The sequence below is a fragment of the Leptonychotes weddellii genome, chromosome 4, assembly GCF_054177405.1.
Source record: "Leptonychotes weddellii isolate Sample4059 chromosome 4, ASM5417740v2, whole genome shotgun sequence".
NCBI lineage: Eukaryota > Metazoa > Chordata > Mammalia > Carnivora > Phocidae > Leptonychotes > Leptonychotes weddellii.
The window spans coordinates 51,373,576-51,396,159 of record NC_138372.1 but is presented as its reverse complement, the minus strand read 5'-3'; the positions used below and the strand labels follow the sequence as shown (position 1 = coordinate 51,396,159).

Sequence of the window (22,584 nt, the reverse complement as noted above, 5' to 3'; positions counted from 1 at the left end):
ATATGTTGTAGCAACTACTAGGAAGAAATCTAATTCTACTCTCCCATTCCTTTCAAAAGAGACCTTCTTTGAGTCATGACCATGTTACAGTCTCTGTTTATAAGAAACATTTCTGATCAGATAGTTTTTTTTTCTTTAAGATTTTTTTATTTACTTGAGGGGGCAGTGGGGGAGAGGCAGAGGGAGGAGAGAGAGTCCTAAGTAGACTTTGCCCAGTGTGGAGCCCCATGTGGAGCTCGTCGCTGGTCTTGATCTCAAGACCCTGAGATCACCACCCAAGCCCCAGAGTCCAAGGCTTAACCAACTGCACCACCTGCCCCTGATTGGATAGTTTTTATTACAGGCTGGTGTCACGAGTATTTTGGAAGTTATCTTTTCAATTTCTTTATCTACCTTAATTGGAGTCAATATGAGCAGAAATGACCTCACATTTTCCCTCTCCCCTCGCCTCCCCAAAAAAGATAAACTGAAAAAGCTCAAAATACACCAGAAAGATCCAGGAGACTTAAATATGATAAGGTTTGCAGAGGTGGGTAAAAGGTAGGTTGTCAGTATTTGAGATGGGTTTATATGGCCAATCTGCTTTCTTGGAGTCATATGCTCCCTTCAAACCCAGGCGAGAACCTAGAATTTTCTAATATAAATCAGTCTTACTTACTGACTTGGGTTAGAAAGAAACTAAGATCACAGGAGAAGACTGTATTTTGTTGATTAACCCAGGATAGTGGAGATTAGGGACATCATCTTTGTTTGCTTTCGTTTATGGATTATCTTTCCCTTTGAGGGACTCTTCAGGCACAACTCTGGAATTAACCATTGTGAACAAGTTTATATTGGCAGGAAAATGGGAACCTTTGGCTTCGCTTTATTTGGGTGTGATTATTGGTAAGCTCGGTGCTTGGACAACATCACTATAAAACTCTCTGGATCTCCATTATCTGGCACAAAGGTTTTGTGTTATGTTATGTATATCCAAATAAAGAAATACAGCCTAGAAAGAGTTGGGCTCCTCTAAAACCTTCCTACAATTTTTTAAACTAATGTTTATCGTTTGGTATATCCAGTCCCCCCTACTTCCTTCCAGTCATCCATTGGCTTATGGGTCAATTTAACAATGGAAAGGAGATCATAATACGTCACTCTCTAGTCATAACAAACCACTCATCTGGTTTAAATAATTTGCAGTAACTGTTATTAAACATCAACTGTGTGATTGCAGACTTTGAGCCCTGGAAGGAACTTTAGAGTGCTGCTAGTCTAGTAATCTTTAACGAGGAGAGGCCTATGGGTGTATTTTCCAATTTCAAGGGCCAAGCAATCCCCCTGGTATTCTATATAAAATTTCAGTCGTATTTATTGTATGTATTTTTGGAGGAAGAGGGTTTGTGGCTTTTGTCGAGTTTTCAAATTGGCTACTTGATCCCAAAATGTTAAAGGGGCTAATGCTTTAATTTCCTGGATGAAGACCTTATACCCTGAGATACTGGCCCCCTATAGCACGGCTGGCCCTAGACAAAGCAGGATCTCCTCGTTGTACATTAACCACGTAGGTAGGTGGGTGGTATGTGGCAACAGACACACTACCGTATGAAGGCCAGTGAGCCTTCTACCAACCAGCACCCAAACCTTTTTGGACAGAAGTGTCCCTGGTCTTTCTAAAATGGTGTGTTTTCTATTTTTCTCTTTTAAATCTCCCAATCTGTAGTTCAGGGAATGTAGTGCAGTCTAGAATCTGTTTATAGTGTTTATCGTTTATAATATATTTATAGTGCCACAGCTGCAGATCACCCACGTGTCTGATTTCCTGCTCTGAGTTTAGAATATAAACGAGGAGATTCTCTTTGCATCCATAACAAGTATATCCTGGTTACTAAAATAAATCCTGGTGACATCAATGAAGAATATGAATAGCAGAGTAGCTAGCAGCGGCAGATTCCTTGATGGCACCCCCACTACATGTAAGGTGGTTTTAGTTTTGTTTTTTTTTTTTTACCTCCTCTTCTAACTTGGGGTATTCCTGTCAGTGATTAAATGCCAGTCAGTCATCACATAGCTAATGTGAGGTTATTTTACTGAGAATCCTATCTTTATTTTGGTTAACGTAAGAAAATGTGAAGAAAAACTGTTTTCTGGATTATGCTTTTCAAAGCAAAAATAAGTTAGATGGGAGAAGGAAAACCCTCTGTTAAAGCCGAATTCGACTTGCAAAAGTGCCAGGGACTCTTCGTTTGGGGAAAAAAAAAATTTCCCTTAATATCTACCTATTGTATGCACACTGATGCTAGAAATGGTTCCAGTTCCTCTTTTGCTTTGGTAAGTTAGTGCTGATTTGGTTGGAGAGGTAGTAGTAATTCTTTAAAGCAAGAGGAGGTTCTAATTTTTAAATTGTTCTGGTCTTGGTTATTTCCTAAAATAATTGTCCGGTGAACGTATCTTTTCTGCCTTACCTGTTATTCATATTATGGCCATAAGGAAAGCCCAGGCCTAACCTAACAAGCAAGATTATATCTTCTTTAAAAGTAAGGATTGAAAATATTTAAATTCAGCATCTTAAAAAAAAAAAAGGTGCTGTCACATACTTGGAGTTGTCTCTTCAAGTATGGAGCAGCCAGTCACTGGTAGTTATCGAGCAAAAGCTGGTTGGGGTGGAGAGAATCGTAATGATGACCACAGTGATAGCTTATGTTGGGTGGCCTTTTCTTTACAAAGTACTCTTATACCAGAGATGCTGACCGTTGTCTTTGTTGCCAGCCATTTGCTTTGGCTTCATGCCATATTCTCGTGGAACTTGCCTATTTGCCCTCTCTCAGACTGTGAGCTTCCATTGTGCCTGCTGAGTGGGCCACTGGTCACAAGCTCAGGGCTCCAGCCATAGCTGATTGGATTAGGATGGGCCCTTCACCCAAGGAGAGCAATCAGATTCTCGCTTGTGCAAAATTGGGATTCAAATCATCTCTGATTAAGACTTTGCTTTTATTTCATCTGATCATCTCAACAGGTCCCTCTGGCAGAGAGAGGAAATTGACGACCAGAGAGGTTAAATGACTTGTCCAGAGTCTCACAGCTGAGAAATAGAGGGGTTGTAGGCAAAAGTGATCTCGGGGTGGGGCCAAGGCACTGTACTCCTGAGTCCATCTGTAGTGCTATGGAGCTATTCTGAGTAGGAAATTAGACCAGATAACCCCTGAGGTCCTATCTTTTGCTGAGAGTCCATGACTCACTTCAGATTCTTTGGCTTTGTAAAAACCTTATGAGTATCCATCCCTTCAGCTTTGTAAATAGGTGACTTCACAGACCCTCAAGTATGAACCATTTTAGAAGATGCCCCATTGTTAGTGGGTGAGCTTAGTGTTGACATGAGTGAGTTTTCTAGTATTTTCTTTTGTTATGTGTTTACCTTGTGTTCATTTCTAGTCCTTGGGTAGGCAGACAGGGTTGGTGTACTGGAAGTGTATTTTTAGTCTGACATTAAAAAATGTATCATAGACACCAACACAGGAAGCAGTTTTTAGGTGAGTCAGTGTATAAATAACCTCAAAGAGTTTTCATAAAGGGAAGGTGGATCTTTTAATTCAACAGTCCAGCTTCTGAGGTCCTCTTCCCAACTTCCTTTATTCATTCAGTGGTCATTTATTGGGCTTCTACTATGTGCTGGCATTTTTCGTACTTTAAGTCCTTATCCTTTATACTACAATTTCAAAAAACCTCATGGCCCTTCTTTGTTTACTTCTCTCTATCCTGCAAGACAGAATTTTGAGAGCAGGGACTGTATCTTGTTCATCTTTTTGTCTCCATACTTAGCATAGCCCCAGGCTGTATAAATACTCAAGATGTACTCATAATAATTAATTAGGAGCTCACAATCTAGTCCAGAGAGAAAGAAACAAAAAATTACACTAATGTGTTCAGAGAGAAAGAAATAAAAAATTACCCCGTTGTGTTCAGTGTTAAGTGCCCAGAGTATTCCATGAACAAAGAAGGGGAAATGATTACTGAAAAGGTAATTTTTTTAATTGAGTCTTGAAGGGTGGAATCTTCCAGAAGATGTTGAAATTTGTGACTATCTAATATATGATGGCAGGGGCGCCTGGGTGGCTCAGTTGGTTGAGCGGCTGCCTTCGGCTCAGGTCATGATCCTGGAGTCCCGGGATCGAGTCCCGCATCGGGCTTCCAGCTCGGCAGGGAGTCTGCTTCTCCCTCTGACCCTCCTCCCTCTCATGTTCTCTGTCTCTTATTCTCTCTCTCAAATAAATAAATAAAATCTTTAAAAAAAAAAATTAATATATGATGGCAAAGGAACAGTCCAAGCTGTATTTTGTTCAGGGAAACCAAAGTGTTTGGGCTAAATTTCGTGACCCCTTTGGTTAAGTTAATGAACTTCCTGTACTTCATTTTCTTCATGTATAAAATAGAGGTAATTGTAGTGCCATCCTTATTGTTTTAAGGATGAAACTAGAATAATACTTGCGGCTTTTTCACAGTAAGTGCTTGGTACGTGGTAAATGCTCAGTAAAGGTGAGTTATTATTATTCTTGGACTTGAGCAGAGAGGAGGAGTGTGAGTTCTGGAGAGAACATAGAAGAGCAGAAAGAAGCGCAGCAAGGCTGAGTGTGCAAAACAAGGACCTGGGTGGTTGCTGGCCATAGGTTGGTAAGTTAGTGCTAATTTGGTTGGAGAGGTAGTAGTAATTCTTTAAAGCAAGAGGAGGTTCTAATTTTTAAATTGTTCTGGTCTTGGTTATTTCCTAAAATAATTGTCCGGTGAACGTATCTTTCCTGCCTTACCTGTTATTCATATTATGGTCATAAGGAAAGCCCAGGCCTAACCTAACAAGCAAGATTATATCTTCTTTAAAAGTAAGGATTGAAAATATTTAAATTCAGCATCTTAAAACAAAAAGGTGCTGTCACATACTTGGAGTTGTCTCTTCAGGTATGGAGCAGCCTGTCACTGGTAGTTATCGAGCAAAAGCTGGTTGGGGTGGAGAGAATCGTAATGATGACCACAGTGATAGCTTATGTTGGGTGGCCTTTTCTTTACAAAGTACTCTTATACCAGAGATGCTGACCGTTGTCTTTGTTGCCAGCCATTTGCTTTGGAGCAGTAATGAAAGTTACTTCAGGACAGTGTTTCTTAACTTTGGATCAGAGAACTTGACCGTGGGAGAAAAATGTGCATAGGGTCCCATTCACACATTTTGTATTCATAGTTCTTCAACTGAATCCCCAGAGGTTATCTATGGGATTCAGAGGTTTATGAATCTCAAGGTAAGAGCTCCAACTTCATGATCTAGATAGACCCCATGAGCTTCAAGTTACATATTGTTCAGCACTTAAGCAATTGGTGAACACCCTAAAATAGAAGATGTGGAAAATTTTCAGCATCCTTGGGAGAATATGCCCACAGGGCATGGTTTAATGACATTTGACTATAAACATGTTAGCATGTAAATTAAAATGTTTTGGGATAGGATTATAATTTTAAGATGAGTGTAGAAGTATCTGGGACACAACCTTTTGAAGCTCTGCAGACTGAAATTATGGAAGTGAAGTGACTTCTCCAGTGTCACCTGGGTTGCAGGTGAGAAAGTCAGGACTAAGATCCTTATTTTCCCACTGTGAAATGCTGTGAAAGAACACGTGGTATGTGAAGGACAGTGAGCCCATTTGTTAGGCTGCAGAAGAATTCCGTATTGGAGAGAGAAGATAAGCTCCTGAAAGACTAAGGGGGCTGTTGGTGAGTTACAGTGAGGGCCAGGCAAAGAAATTTGGAGTTGGATCCTTAAGAAAAGAAATTGAAAAATCGCATTTCTAGTGCTGAAATAAAATGTGGAATTCAGGATTCGAGACTCATAGCTTGTCCTTTGTATTATACAGCAGCTGGAAACTGCATTTTTTTTTTTTTTTCCCCATTTGGACTTCTCGCATGGTGGTATTCCCGACGGGAGGGCATCTGTGAACTTTTTAATGGGAGAAGTCGTAAAGCTGGGTTAGGGCTGTTCGTGCAAGGCTGCCTTCCGAGGCAGGTAAAATCTGACTCCCCTTTTGCTTTCAGCTACAGACACAGCAATCGCTGCCGCCACCAGCTGAGTGACTCGGAATCTAGGGGTTGCCAGTAATTGTGGGTTTAAGTCACAGAGGAAAAAGATAAGAGAAGAGCAAGGCTGGTTTTTCCACAATTAAATGTTGCCTCTCAGGCTTCTCTGACGGCAGGAATCCAAGAGGTCAGGAACCACCAGCCATATTATTTTTCTCCCTGGCTGCCTGCCTTCATTTGTATCCCCTCCTCATTCATGGGAATGAAGAAAAGGTGGGTTGGAAATAAAAAGCTTGTTCTAGCCTACTTTTTCCTTTACGAAACTTGTGAGAAACAAAGCTTTCCCGTGAAACAGATGGAATCCCTTCTGGTAGTTGGCTTTTCCTGCTGGCAGCACAAAGATATTTTGAGGGGGGGGTTGGGGGGGAGAGGAGCCATTATTGAAATGTACTATTGTCCTTTTCCAGTTAGGACAGTGTTTTTCTCAAGTACTGCTCTGTACTCTGGTGTTTTTGTATTTGGTGTGGTTTAACTCGTATATTAGTCAGACTGAAGTTTTTATCCCTTGTCACTAAAGACATTACAAGTGCCCTGAGGGCAGGGATTGTTTTATTGTTCTTTGTTTTTGCCGCAGTGCCTCAAGAGCAGAAGGTAGTTTGGTAGTCGATGGTGTGTTAGGATTTCTACATTCGTGGAATGTTGGAACCAGAAGGACCTTAGTGGATCCAACTTCAGTCATTAATGAAAGAATACATAAATGACTTACTCAAATTGTACAGCTAATGAGTGGCTTTACCTAGAACAAGAAACTGGTCTCCTCACTCCATGAATGTGTGACATAATGGCAAACAGCTGTGGAGCTGCGGAGTCAGGCACCCCTGGGTTCATATTTTGCCTTTCTCCCGCACTAGCAGTAGGAGCGTGGGCCTCAGTTTCCTCATGTTGAGACGGCAGCTGATCATCCGTATCAGGCTGGCATGGATGTATCTGAAAATGTCTACACATCTGAAAATGTAGGCACTTACAAATAGGAGCTTTTAGAAATCATCCTTTTATTTCTTTTAAAAATACAATATCTTCTTTATAAGAAAACTCAACAGTTCTAGGATCTCTTCAATATCAGAAAAGATAGCCCGATTGCTTTTGGTGCGAATTCAGGAGAGAGAGCAGGTAATCCAGCTCTTAGGTGCAGCCTAGAATGGACTAGAAATGAAATTGGTCCCACCCCCAGGAAATAAGAGTCACCCCTCAGTGCAAAGGCTTTGGGTGGTTTGTTCAGCAGTTAGTAAAGGAGTGCCTCCTATGCTGGGCACAGAGCCTAGAGATTGGGGTAGTGAGGGGATAAGTCAGCAGGCTCCACTTACCTCAGAGGTGACGGGAACATAAATGAGTGTACGTGATGTGATGAGAGAAGGGGAGGCTGGGGGCTGAGGGCCGAGCTACCTGGACTTCGTGTTGTGGAGGCAGAGGGGGTGCCAATAACACCTAAAAGGAAAGAGAAGTTATTTCAAAGGAGAGACTGAGGGAGATGGCAGGAGGGAATAGCAGGAAAAGCAGCCTGTTAGTGCGGGTGCCTTTTGTTGAGGGAGGGGCAGTGGGGGTCTTCTGGGGCTCAGCCAAGGGTGGTTTTTGATTTTGCTTCTCTCTCTCGGACACATTGCCTCCCCCCGCCCCCCCCCCTTTGTGCTTTTACGAGTCTGTCCATCTCCTGGAAAGCTGGGTGGCAGCCCAATATGGTCCCATGGCTGTCTGGGGCTGGAGTCCAGGGAAGGCCCTTGCCAATTGATCAAGGGTAGGACCTGAGCTGCAAAGAGAGCCCCAAATCCTGAATTCCCCACAGAAGCCTCGCGAAACAAATCCTCTGTGTGGAGAACACTGGCCTGACTCCAGCAATAACCCAGCTGTTGAAACAGCTTAGTCGCCAGGGCGATGGAGGCAGTGCGGTGCGGGAATGCTGGGGTGCAGTGCTCCGACAGAGAGCCAGCCCTGGGAGCCAGCGCCGCAGAGACCCTGCTTGCCGCCCACAAGCATGCCCTTGTTTCTTTGAAGCCCAACCATAATCCCCTCCCGGGGGAGGCCAGCATGAGAACAGAAACAAAAACACTTTAGGACCCCGGAGAGGAAAAGAAATGGCCACTCCTTTTAGACACCTGATTTCTCCCTCTTAAGGATTCTGGTTTATTTGCTGGGTAACTTTTCCTTGTTCCCCCCTGTCCCGGGCTAGGCAGTGGGATTTAGATGTGGTGGTGGTGCGGGGGGGGGCGGCAGGGGAGATGCGCTCATTTATCTTATCTAGAAAATATAGCGACTTTCTTAGCTTGTGGGTATCTGGGTGATGCATGAAGAAGTTAAGAGGGCAAGTCACGGCCCTTCCGCCTGATCTTGCTTGGATTCCTTTAGCAGCTTCATCTGCCAGCGCTCTTGTCTGAAGGACTCTGGGCAGATCTGGGCAAAATACTTAGCTGATTTCATCAGGATTTGGGGAGGACTAATAAACTGCCACAGTGTGACCCCATTCCTCTTCCAGTTCTTTGAAGAACTGACCTTTGTGTTTTCTCTTTATCCTGGACTACTTCAGCACTGTTTGTTTTGGAAGTTGTTAAGTTAAATTAGCCATCCCTTTCCTTTCCTGGTTACTGTATGAGAATGCAGCTGTCAGTCTCTGAACTCTGCCATCATCTATTTTTAGATTCAGTGTGAATGAAGCTCTCTTCTCTAATTGCTTTCAGAGAGAAGGGGGAGGGAGAGGGAGAGAGAGGAGGCAGGTAGATTTTTGTAACCATCAAATCCGCTAATCTAAATGCTCTGTGCATTGATGGAGTCCTGGGGAGAAAGCAAAGAAGCCCACTGTGTGTTTTCCTCCCTTGGCTGTCAAGTTTGTTTTCTCTCCACATTTCTGTTGATTATGGTCAAATGGGAAAGAGCTGTTGCCATATTTGCTTCCCTGTGTTTTAACACTTGCCAGTTTGGATGGTTCTGATTTCTCCAGCTTTGTTAGGCAAAGATTGGTTCATTGTTGAGTCTCAAATTACTTGGAAAACAGGGAGGGTCCTTCTGGTGATAGTTTCTAGGAGAGTAAGTAATCCGAAGCATGCTGAGAACTGTGGAAGTGCAGTGGGCCTCAGTGATCTCTAGATCTCTCTACCCTACTTCCCCTACCAAATTCCAGTCTGCCTTTCACACAACTGCCAGGTCTCTGTGCTTAAACATCTCTCTAAACAAAATGCTGACAGTGTTCAGAGCAAGCTTATTCCCTTTGTCATCACACCCTCTGCTCTCCAGCCTTGCCTGTTCTCCACGCCTTCTTCCCATTTTCCGCCATATTGAATTAGTTGATTTCTCCATTTCCCTGACTACAGGACACTATTTATGCTTCTGTGACTTTGTATACATGCAGCTCCCTTTGCCTGCAATTCTTTCTCTTCATTACCTAATGAACTCTTACTCAAACTGTGAGTCACAGTTAAATATCACCTCTTATGGATGAGGTGATCCAAAAGATCATGTATTCTGTGCTAAATTCTTTGACCCCCCTAGCCGGCACTCTTGGCATTTTTGTGCTGACTGTATACTTTATATGTACTCAAATGTAGTACCAACCACATGTGATTATACTTATTTGTGTTTATGCCTGCCTTCCCTACTTTACATGAACGATTAAGGGCAAACTTTACCTTGTATGTCTTTGTTATCCCCCACTATTGATGGAAACGAGGAGGTGCTTAAAAATATTTGGTGGATGAAAGAAGGATTTGGACTGGATGGGCCATAAGCATCAGAGGTTTCAGAGGTATATTGATTCTGTCTTGGCAACACCAGCTGTTCTGGGTTCCTAGTTCCTCATAGGCTTCCCTTTCAACCTGGCAAAGGAGGCTTGAGTAGATTACCAAAGACATGACATGTTATACTTCAATGAATGCTATACAATTTTTCTTCTCTTGCAAGTAGTCTCATCCATTCTCTTATCCCTACAGACTTGGAACAGGCACGATATATACCTCAAAGGCCAACCTTTTTATTGCTTTGCTTAATCCTTAAACTGAGAATTCTGATTTCTAGCCCCTGAGGTTACATCTTGTTTCCTCCTTTGCCCCGACGAGCCCTCTCAAGCAGAATATTAGTGCAACCCCATATTATAATTTAGATAGAGAGGGGGAAAGGAGACAGGACCTCCCTCAGGATCACTTTCCTTAAAAGCTCCCCTTCCATCCCATCCTGGGGAACAGGCGCGTTGTTCCCTGATGGGACCATTGGGCCAAATTTGAGGAATGTCTTCTTTCTGAGGGATGGGTGTGTGTGTATGTGTGCACGTGTGTGGGGGTAGGGGAAGGACCGCAGGCATTGGGGAAAGAATGAATGCCACCCGAACAGAGCAAACTATGGACCACACATGTGGGATATAGAAGCGATGGAGTAACAGAAGAAATTTGGGGTCATAGAAGTATTTGGAGAAAGAAGGATGATGTTAATTTGGCAGATACTTCATGAATATCCATCATGTAAAGACACGGGTGATAATAGTTGTGAGCGAGACAGAGGCAGTCCCTGGCTTTCGGGAACCTCTCAGTCTAAGTGGGAGGTGGGTAGGGAGAGAAATTGTGAGGTAGTTGCACCATCGTAAGATAAGTGTTACAGAGCTGGATGCGCAGGGTACTGTGGAAGTAAGAGAAGGGGCACTTCATCAAGTTCTAGTGAATGAGGGAAGTTGGGAGTGAATCTGTGGAATTCTAGAAGATGAACAGGAGTCTGGTATGAGTGGAGCTGCAGAGTACTGTCTACAGCCCGGAGGAAAAGGAACCTTCTGGTAATTCATCCTCTCAAAGGGGACACCTTTTTAAAATTTGGGGTGCTAGCAGGCACCTTGAGGGCAACCAGGGTAGGTAACCTTGAGTAGCAGCCTTAAAATAGCAGTCAGCATTTGCTGAGTGTTTACTGTATGCCAGGGCTGTGCTGAGCAATTCCCACTTGATCTCATTTGATCCTCGCAACCACAGGGGATGGGCATTAGCCTCATCCTCATCTATAGATCGAAAAGTTCAGTGACTCGCCCATCACTGCGCAGGCACCAAGTGGCTAAGGTGAGCTACGATTCCAGGCTGTGTCTCTCTCCAGCCTGAGCTCTCACCCATATTCCAAGGCTGGAGGTGGAGTGGTGAGCTACACTCAAGGTTACCTGCCGCCCAGGTGGCAGGAATGGGGCGGAACTCCTAAGATATGAACCTAGGATGCCAACCAGGGGCCAGATATTAGCCTTTTTTGCCATTTAAGGAGTTTCAACTTTTAAACCTTTTAAGGTGGACCCTGTAAAGGCATTGAAAGTATTTTAGAAATCATTTCCCTGGCTACAGTGTGAAGAACAGACAGGAATGGGGCATTTGATTGAGTTATTTAAGGCCTGAGATGATGGTGGCCTTGAGCAAGAGGAGTGACAGTGAGGGGAGAGAGGGCAATACATCTGCAAGACTTGATGAGCAGAGAGTTTACCAACTTTGGTGGTTTGGCTTTCTGAACCATGGAAGTAGAGACATCCCATGGGGAGTGAGTGTGCAGATTTGAAACCCAGGAGAGAAATCTGAACTTGAGAAGGGGACTGGTATCTCAGCGGCAGATGAGACCTCTCGGGGCAAGCGTAGAGAGTGAGAAGAGGAGGGAGCTACTCTACGACCTCGTGCACACCAACGGATGTAGTTTTTCTATAGCCTGTGGTACTTCAGATCCATTTGTTTACAAAACAGTTGATATCCCCAGCTACTTTTCCAAATGTACAGCCTTTAAAAGTAGTACAATAGGGTACCATAGGAATAAGCAGATGTTTTCCAAGATGTCACTTTGCAAAGGGCCCAGTGTGAGGAACGTTTTCCCCATTGCGTATCTCAGACTGCTTACTTCAACTAGGAGATGGTGCTCCGCAATATAGCAAGGGATCATTTTGACGATCTTAGAAAAATGTCTTCTTACACGTGGAAAATATTTCTCCCAAATGCAAACGCTTGACGTGATAGAGACAAACGAGAGCGATAATGTGAACTAAACTGTTAGGCTGGTTTGCGAAATAATTGTACTCATTCATTTTTATAACTGTGCACACCCAGGCCTGTAGGGCATCTTAAGAGCCAGGGCCAAATTTATAATTAGCTGAGTCCATTTTTGCCAGGCCTAACCATGGATGTAGGACAGGGTTGGTTTTGTTATTTCCTTAATTGAAAGCGTCAAGAAAATACAAGCCAGGTCAGAGAGGTTTTGATTGGGGTAGGAACGCTGGCATAAATAACCCCAGATTATATGTCTGCTGGAGGCTGGGAGGAGGCTCATCCGTGCGGCCTCCTTCTGAGGTTACCCAAACAATCCTTGGTGACTAGCAGCTCCCCGATGGAATGTGGGAATGCCTGTGAGCGTTTTGAAATTTCTTTAGTTTTTTCCCAGGGCAAGGGCCTAGGAAAACCAAGGTTTCTCACGGAACCTAAAAGCTTCGGACAACCATAAAATAATTCTTTATTTCCTCTTCATGCAGGTTGCCCTCCCTTTTCTCCCATTTGTTTCCAGTTTATTGGTCAACCCAACCATCCTGAACCAGGATGGAAGGGAAACTAGTATGTTTAAGTGCTTGTGTACCAAGTGGTCCTGTCAACAGCCTTGGGAAGAAGGTCCCACTATTTCCATCTTGCATACATGGAAAGTGAGACTTACTCAAGGTCACTCATCCAGCAAGTCGTAAAGATAGAATTGCAAAACAGATCTCTTTGGCCTGCAAACTCTGTACTGGCAAATGCCAGTTTCAAAAAGTCTTAAGTGAGAAGCATCCTGATCGCTTCCTCAGTGAAGCCTCATCTTCCATTGCTTCACCCCACCGGCGTCCATTCTTAACATTAAGCAGCTGCCCTCGATTTCTTGGGGCGCTCAGATTCTTCCTTTTTGTCTCCCCAACCATTTCTGGCTTATGCTCTCCTCTCTGGCTTTCTACTTGTCTTTGGAAACTGATTTGATTGGCAAATGCTTTTCTAATGCAGGGCAGGGCAGTTCAACTGAGAAGGTTCCGTGATTCCAAAGGATATGATTGGTCGGTGCTTCCCAATACAGAAAGGCACAGATCTTTCCACCTGTAATGATACTCTAGAGCAGTCTGAGTCTGCACCTAGAGAACCCTGGAGTGCAGATTTCCTCATGTCAGAGCACCACCTCTGTAACAGGATGGAAATAGTAAGTGTGAAGAACCACAGTATCTTCCCACACCTCCTTTCCCAGGATTCTAAATGCATTTTCCACCCAACCAAAATGTGTCTCCAAAGCCATTTGAGAAATGTGAAGCTTGGACAGCCCACAGGATAGCAAAGCTGCTGGTTTGGGATATGTGTAGAAAACTGTGTTCCAAATCTATAAATGCCCTATATTGATACCTTACCGCTTTACCCTATGGAACTGGTAAAACAAGGACACTTGGCCTTCCTGCCATTCTCCCAGGGAGTGCAAATTGGATTTTTCACTTTCATTATCTCTGGGGGTGGTGTGGGGGCAGGGAGGGCAATATTGCCCACGCAGTATCCCGGGAGTCATGAAACCAGTGTTTTATTACATGCAACATAGTCATTAAAGCTGAACTTTATTTCCGAGTCCATTGGCGGCAGAAGGGAAAATGATTCAGGTGGCTGACTTCACAGCTTTGCTGGGTTCCTCTGCCCAGTGCTTTCCTGTTTCTGAGTTTTGTGTTCCAGGTCTGGATAGGGATTCATAGTGGGAAGTTCCATGTTCTTGAAACCTGGTATTTATTTGGAATTAAAGGTAGGCATAAGACTTTCACTTCCCTAATAAAATGATAAAAACAGTAGCTAGTCCTTCATGCTTTCTGCAGTGTTCTAAGCAGTTTTTCATGTGGTAACTAACTCAATGGTCCCAGAATCCTAGGAGGGAAATGTTATTCTAACAGGGTAAGGAGCCTGAGCATCCATCCCAGCGAGGGGGTTGGGGGGGGGGGGGTGGCAGTGATATCACAAAGTCCAGTGAGGGAAGGCGAGAGAGGGTCACTTGAACCTGCCATTCTCCCTGTGGTTTCTGTTTTTTAAGTACACCATGAAAGACAGCAAAAAGGCATAGGACTACAGTTCATGAAGCTCTAGAAGCTTGATTCTGATGTTTCTAGAGGCGGGGCTTTCCGAGTCTTGACTTCTCTACCTCAGGAAGGATGACACCTGCCCCAGACTGCACAGGAAGTAAGGGATGTGTGCGGATTAGGCAGAACATGGGATACAGTTCATGAACAATAATAGAAAGCTTTAGGAAGAACTTTACTTGATGGTGAAATGGAAAGAGAAGAATGGTGATGTGGAGGCTGTATGAAGTGTCCCCTCCACGTATGACTCAGGTCACCTGATACTTTATTAGATGAACTGCACAGAGAGTTTGTTTCATTTTGTTTTAGCCTATTTTTGTTTTTAGTGAATTAATTACTGACATTTAGAAATTGAGAGAGGTTTAAAACAATTCGCATTTCTGTCTTCTCTTGACAAGAGCAGAAGGTCTGGTGAGACTGCCCAGACCTGCCTTATGGTGGCTGTGGTGTGACTTCGTGTCACGTCACACTTTCCAGTTTTCTGAAATGGCGCTGTGTAGATTTCAGCAGCTCTTCACCTCAAAGCTTAGGAGAGAATTCCATACACACTACAAGCCACGCGCATGGCCTGGGAGGAGCGCCACATTATTTCTCTCCTGCAGGAAGCTGCGAAGGGTGTTGGGTTAGAGTTGAGTGGCCCGTTGCACACAGTGCTTGATTCAGTGTGGGGCCTGAGCCTGAGATCGACAGTTGCATGCTCTACCTTCTGAGCCAGCCAGGCGCCCCCTGTTAAGTTTCTTTTGAAAGTCTGCTGTTTTCTACCAACAAAGGTAGTAGAGGGAAGTGGGGTTCTGGGGTGATGCAGACCCAGGTTTAAGTCCCAGCCCTGCCATTTACTAACCTCTTCCCCACTGGATGGGTGTGAGGCCTGAAGCAGAGGGTGTCTGCACAGAGCATACATATTCATTTTTTGTGATTAGTTTGATGGGCTGTTTTCATCATAAGGTAGTCAGTCTTCTTTGAGCAATGTAAAAAAGATGATTGTTTTTTAAGGCAATTTCAAAATAGTTGTCTACCTCCTGTTACCAACAACAATATGACCTCAGGCGAATTACTTAATATCTGAGGACCTCAGCTCACTCACTAATCAAAAGGAAATACCTTTGCCCACTTCATAGAGTTTGTTGGGAACATTAAGTGAGGTAATTTAAATGAAAGCACGGAAGTCATAGGGGCTAAATACAGAGTAATCATACATGAAAGCAGTGTTTAAAATTCATTTGCTTTTAATGGCATATTTTAAAACAGTTTTTCCTGTAGGGATTCCCAACAGATGGGAATAACTCTTAAAGCTGGGAGCAGGCCAGGAGGTGAGTCTGCCTGGCCTTCCCTCTCTCTGAGGCACCTGTTCTGAATGAGGCTCATCCCTAATGTTTGTGGGGCCCAGGGCAAGAGTGCCTACGAAACCATAGCTGTCATATGTCTGAATACTTAAAAGTGATAAATCGGGCCAGCAAAAATGTTAAGCCAAATTAGTTCTGTTATCTGAGTGTAACAAATTTACCTTCATAATGAAATGGAAAGCCAGGTTTGAATTTAGGATTCTTGGACTCCTTGGAATTCTGAACCAAAATGGAACTGACCAAGGAGTGTGGGCCTCTGAACACCTTGGCTCTCTCCCCCTGGCTCCATCCCCTACAAAAAGGAGCTTTGAGTGCTATGTTGTGGACACCCCAACCTCTGTGCTCAATATCTGGCTGTATCCTACTAACAATAGCCTTTGACCACTTCTGAGCCCAGGAGTGCTTAAGTGGTTGTGTAGTTGACGTTGGGAGGCCAGATCTGGGGAAGACCCTCAGCCCTTCAAGGCCATGAAAAATAGGTCTGAGTTCTTTTTTTTTTTAAAGATTTTATTTATTTATTCATGAGAGACAGAGAGAGAGAGAGAGAGAGGCAGAGGGAGAAACAGGCTCCCAAGGAGCAGAGAGCCCGATGCGGAACTCGATCCCAGGACCCTGGGATCATGACCTGAGCCGAAGGCAGACGCTTAACCATCTGAGCCACCCAGGCGCCCTAGGTCTGAGTTCTTAGAGCATATTCTAAAAGTAGGGGTAAGGGTTAGGCTCTGGTTGGGCATGTCCCTTTCACTTGAGGGTTTCTCTTCCTGTGAGGAAGGTAGCTGGAATAGGGCCAGACAGCAGAGCCCTTTAAAATGTGGACCCCAGATTCAGGGCCTTCCTGCCGATGTCCAAGGCCAGTGGTGCTCTGAATTCCGGGGCTCCAAGGACTGATAACTTCTTTTATAGCTTTTCAGATTTGTACTCTTGAGGCCTGTGGTTCTGGAAGTGTTCTTTCAACATAGCTGAAAGTCCCAATTTCTAATGCCAGTGTTAGAAATGAAAAGGATGTAGCTTGGTGCCTAATATTAGAGCTTCGGCTGGTTCATTCTGTTGACCGCTGAGGCTGTCAAGTGAGGAGCATCTCTGGACAGCTTGGGCCCCAACCAAGAGGATGTACAAACTCGGAGCCTTTCTTCTGTGGAGCTGAGTGTCCCACAGTTTCTTATGTGTAGACTCGTATTTTCCTTGTTTTCAGCCCTGAGTCTCTGCACTGCCTGGTGTCTTCAAGTCCAGAGTCTCCCCTCAAAGTCTGCAGAGGTGGGAAGAGACAGAAGAGCTAGAGGTCCAATGACTTTTGTGTACAGACTTCAACCCAGTTACCCTGTTATCAGCACCATACCTCACTGGTGTTTTCTGCATTCTGCAACATGGGTGTTTTCAGATTTTGAGTGCCTTGGATGTCTGTTGAACATAATGGTTCACTTTTCCAGAATATCTGTTCTGTAGCAATTTAGGCTGTGCCCCTTCCTGTGGCTGTCAGGAAGCCCTACCTCATCTATTTTTCATTTAAAAAAAAAAAATGTTGCATTCTCTGGTCTGCTCATGTCATTACCATTTTTTCCCCTTGTGATTTAATGTCCTTGGTTTTCCTTTACTGTTGTTTCTGTGGTATTTCAGGAGGGAGAGGAGGAAAAGAGGAATGGCCAATTCACTGTGTGTGAGGATTTAAATATTACCAATAAATAGCGGGGCACTGATGTTCACTGAGGGTTTCATCTAAATCCAAGTGGCCTCAAGTTCCTCCTTTCTTGCATTCTTTCTTTCTCTTTCTGGATTTCAGACAACTTGGGGTTCACATTGTCCAACTGGCTTCAAGTCACACTGGGCCAGTGGATAGAAAGCCCTGCTTTTCCAGACAGCAGTTATTAACTGTTCCCCATGTGAACTGTTATGTGCTCAGGTTCCAGAGCTTAGAATTGAGCCCCATCTCCTAACGCCAGTGAGAGCTGGTTCTCCAGTCATTTTGGAAATGTGATCTGTGCTTTTTTTTTGCCCCATTAAGACTCTTCTGTTCTTGAACTTGCTCGGCACAGTATAAAACAGACAAAATGGATAGATGTGATTTTCATTAATCTAATCTTCTTAATGAGTTCTGTGGTGAGTTAAACCCACTTATGGTCCTTACTGATATGGAAGTACGTGTGAATATTCATTTGCACAATTACATGCTCATTATTAGATCCTTATCTGTGTATGTCTTTTTTTTTTTTTAAAGATTTTATTTATTTATTTGACAGAGAGAGACACAGCGAGAGAGGGAACACAAGCAGGGGGAGTAGGAGAGGGAGAAGCAGGCTTCCCGCGGAGCAGGGAGCCCAATGCGGGGCTCGATCCCAGGACCCTGGGATCATGACCTGCACCGAAGGCAGATGCTTAATGACTGAGCCACCCAGGCGCCTCTATGTATAAGTCTTTAACTTTGGAAAAACTCTTCATCTTTTACATTAACTTTCCCCAGAATTTGCAGATGGGTCTTGAGTTTTTGAGAAGTAACAGATCCCATATTTGAGAGCTTCTTGGGGAGTAATTTTAAGAAGGATGCCTTGAGACTAGAGTATGTTCAGAAGACAGGTACTTAAATCATGTCTCTGAGGGGTGGTTGGAAAATTGTTATCAGAGAGGAAAGAAGACACAGGCAGATGAAGTATGGGTTTCAAGTACGTAAGGCACTTTTGTGGAAAAAGGATCTCACGTTCCATGGGACTCTTATGGGCAGACCTAGGACCAGTGTTGCAAGTCTCAGGAAGGTAAGTGCTGACCATGAGTCACAGTCTGACCATCTGAGCTGCTTCAGAGACAGTGAGACCCCTGTCTCTGGAGGAGTTTAAGTGGAAGCTCTTTGACTCCTTGCAGAGTGGTAATGGAAGGGACTGAACATCTAACTTTGACATTCACCCTATGACTTTTAAGTTCTCAGATTTGGAGACTTGGATTTGGAGTTTGTTAGGAACTAATATGTTTCTTTTGTTGGTTTCCATGGCAGAGCCTATGAGAATTTTTGAGCTGTTACCAAAATACATTCCCAGATGCCATTTTGGAATTGTGCATCTTTTCTCTTGCAGGAGAAAATGCAGAAGTTTCCATGGATGTTTCCCTGGCTTACCGTGATGATATGTTTGCTGAATGGACTGAAATGGCCCATGAGCGAGTGCCCCGGAAACTCAAATGTACCTTTACATCCCCCAAGGTAGGATGCCTTGATGTCTAAGTTGATAGGGTTTTTATTTGGGTTCCGGGTACGTGAGATTTACTTTACAGTTCATAGATACATTCCTTATTCTCAGTATGCATGACCCACAAGGGTTAGTCATCATCCTTTGTCTTAATAGAGAAAAGGGCAATGCAGAGATTTTACGTCCCTGCGCAGGAAGGAAGAACGTCTGTTTGAAGTGATGTAGATGTTTCTCAGAAATACCTCCATAAAAATAAACTCTTCGTTCTCTGCTTAAGCGCTGAGAGTGTCTGAACAACGTTGCTAAGTTATTTTGAGGTGTGAGAATCTGTTCATATTGGATCAATGCTTGTATCTGCTTCTCTGTCTCTTAGGCATCTCTTTGTTGCCAGAGTTAATGTGCAGGTACAAAGACTAAAAATCCCAGTGAACACCACACACAAAAAGAGGCCCTGAGGGAGGAAATTTAATTTCATTTGAGACCTGGGTCTTCCAACCCATTTTTAAGGGTCTCCCTTCTCTGGTTCTTCCAGAAGGACTCATTCAGCTGCCCATGGGAGGGAGGTTACTCTCCTGCATTGAAAATAGGGAGATGTTTTCTTTTTGGCAATTTTATGATTCCTCATAAATGAAAATGCAAAGATGGACCCAGTGGCCCTCAGAGGATAGTAAGATTCGATGATATAAGGACCAGGTCACAATTAGCCAGGGGCCCTTTTCAGGCAAGTGTTGTCCTCGCACACACGCCTTCCCGAGATGCTGACTCCCCTACCTTACTTAGCCCCCAGTTGTGAAAGTTTCTGTGAAGATAAAATGGAGCCATAGTTTCTGTTACTCATGCTTACCCACATTCCTCAAGGGTGTTGACATGGAGCACCCTCAGAGAGGTGATCTCTGATGTCCCTTCAGGTACAGAAATGGTCTCATTTTTTTGTGTGTGAAGTACACTGAAGCACATTCTTGATTATGCCATTTGTCACTTGGTATTTTCAGGTCAGTTCCTTTTAAAGGATTTGGACAGCTTTGTAGTACCTGCTGCATTGATCAGTTTAGTTCCTCTTCTAGCACTGGCCTTTCCTGGCCTCACTTTTCCCTCTCACTGCAAAGTTGGGGTTCCTGTGGAATGGTAGGAGTAGCACATTGAAGCTACTGAGTACCGTGCCCCAGCTGTCCATCCTACCCCCAAGAGGAGTAAGATGGGGAGGGGCAGGTTCACAGTGTTAACATTAGGTAAAAGTGTGGATTTGGAGCAACACACGCTTGGCTCCGGTTCTAGGCTGTATCGCTTACTTATTATATGACCTTTGGCAAATGTAGTTAATCTGTCCCAGCTTCATTTGCATATCTGCAAAATGGAATACTAATACCTGCCTTGGGATTCTTTATAAGGATTAGATGAGATGATGAACATCAGCAGGGTGACTTTATTATTCAATACCCACTCCAGGATATGTTTGAGAATGAAAGGGGATGTAAACCAGGTGGGCCACCAGGACTCTTGTGGGCAAGCCATACACCCTATACATAGGACCTGCTGGGGCACCTGGTGTTTATTAACTCTCCCTTCCCCAGGTTTCCTAGGGGAGAGTGTGGTCTGAGGACCAACAGCACTGGTATCACCTGGGAGCTTGTAGGAACTGCAGATCCCCAGGTCACACCCAAAACCTTCTGAATCAAAATCTCAAGGCATAGGACCAAGGAATCTGTGTTTTAATAGGATTTCAACTCTTTCATTCAATAAAATTTAAAGATTTATTTATTTATTTTAGAGAGAGAGTGTGTGTGCAAGCATGTGCACTCGAGCTGGGGGAGGGGCAGAGGGAGAGAGAATCTCAAGCCGACTCCCTACTGAGCACGGAGCCCTATGCAGGCTCCATCTCACAACCCTGAGATCATGACCTGAGCTGAAATCAAGAGTCAGACATTCAACTGACTGAGCCACCCAGGTGCCCCAAGTTCGATAAAATTTAAAAGTCATTGCCTTAGATCCTCCGCTGGCTGCCAATTATAGCACCACCCCCCAAAAAAGTCATCTGGAATTGTTTGGGGTAGGCGCTTGGGGGTAATCTGCAGGGGAAGATGAATGGTAGAGAGAAACTGGAGGTAACAGGAGAGGAATATCTGATGTTTTCAGATCTTTGCATGCAATGGGGGAAATTAATTAAAACCTTTCTTTTTCTTTTTTTTTTTTTAAAGATTTTATTTCTTTATTTGACAGAGAGACACAGCGAGAGAGGGAACACAATCAGGGGGAGTGGGAGAGGGAGAAGCAGGCTTCTTGCCGAGCAGGGAGCCCGATGCGGGGATCGATCCCAGGACCCTGGGACCATGACCTGAGCCAAAGGCAGACGCTTAATGACTGAGCCACCCAGGCGCCCCTAATTAAAACCTTTCTAACTGTCACTGCAAGTTGAATGCATCTTTGAGAAGTGAGACTGGTTGGATATCTAAGTGAAAGGATATAAAGCCTTGGGATATGGAATTTCATCCTCGGAAAAGGGAAAAGTCATTTCTCACCTTCCTTATGCGCTTGGAGGGTGTTGAGAAGCAGAGTGAAGGGGAGGTCATTAAGAAGTCTGCAACTGCTTCTTAATGATGGCTGCTTAATTATCTTTAAGATGTGTTGATCCCTTTCAAGAAAGATATTAAACCTTGAAAAGTGTGAAGGAAATGAATCATCAAATCTCTGCTTTTTGATTGCAGTGAAATTTAGTCTTGAGTCTGAAGATTAAATGAGAAATTGCTTTAAAGCTTTTTAGTCCCTGGTGGATTGTGAAGTCGGGGGCGGGGGGAGTCAAGTTGCCACCTGCTGTAATTTGTCCTAATTAGCCAGTCTCATGCTGGAGTTGGGGGAGGGCTGAGGGGGGTGGGGGAAAGGAAGGGAGGGAGAGTGTCTTTCTTCCTAAATGCCCTAAATACTGGCAGAACCTCCGTGCATAAGGAAGAGTCCCCAACAGGATACAGTAAATTTGTCTCCCAAGACCAGGTAGACCAGGCCATGATCCCAGAATCTGATGTGTCTAATTTGTTCAACTTTGGTAAATTTGTCGCATGGAGTGGTAGTGTTACCCTCTTTGTTAGGACAGGGAACTAGAGGACACCCAGAGAACCATGATGGGGAATTAGAAGGAACCGCAGAGATCTTGTTTTGCTTAGGAGTCAAGTGAGGCTGAATGAGGTGGATGATGTTTCCCCCAGCAGGGGGCCAGGTCTGGGCTAGATTCTAAGTCTCCTGGCATGGAGTCCGGTGCCTTCCTTACCACAGCACCGTGCCTGCAATTAGGCATGTCTGAGGCAACATCACTCTTTGCTCCCTGCTGTACTCGAGGGTCCTCTTCTCCATCAGAGTTGGAGGCTGGATGTGGAAGACCCATGTCCCCAACCCAGTACTCCTACTACTTTGGGACCTTGGGTGAGAAACACAATCAAGTCAGTGGCATTAGACTAAGTAAGTTTTATTCCCTTCCCTCTCAAAATCTCAAATTTGTAGAAATAAAACAAGACCCTCAATGAAAACATATCAGAAAATCTTTTTCATGCTGTTACCACAGAGGGTAATCAGCTTCCTCAATGCAGCTTAATCTGAAGCCAAATTAGAGACTCTACTGTATTGTCAGTAGTTCGAGCCCCAGTACTCATCCTGATTTGTAAGTGTAAAAGAAAGGAGCAGAGGAGAGAGAAAGAATCTATAGAGGAAGACTCATCCAGTCCGCAGCTGAAGTTTGGGAAAGAAGTAGGAAGCTTTCTACACAAGAATTTTTAAAATCTCTTAAGCCAAGTGTAGTCAACTAATAGTTCTGAAAGAGCCCCTCAAAACTTAGAAGATGAAAAACTATCATGATTGATTAGTAATGTTTGCTGTGAGTGAGGAAGGGAAGAATGGAAGCGTAAAATCCAGATTCTAGCCTGCTCTACCTCTACTTTTGTCTTTG

General features: G+C 44.0%; 1 protein-coding gene across 2 annotated transcripts in view; it reads left to right on the top strand.

The window, feature by feature from the left end:
• Nucleotides 1-22,584, top strand: part of WLS (Wnt ligand secretion mediator) — a 100,636-nt gene that overhangs the window by 47,946 nt on the left and 30,106 nt on the right. For both annotated transcript variants that reach the window (XM_031041691.2, XM_006728411.3), the window contains one exon: nt 18,543-18,667. In XM_031041691.2, the coding sequence (XP_030897551.1) occupies nt 18,543-18,667 (125 nt within the window). The remainder of the gene's footprint in view (nt 1-18,542; nt 18,668-22,584) is intronic.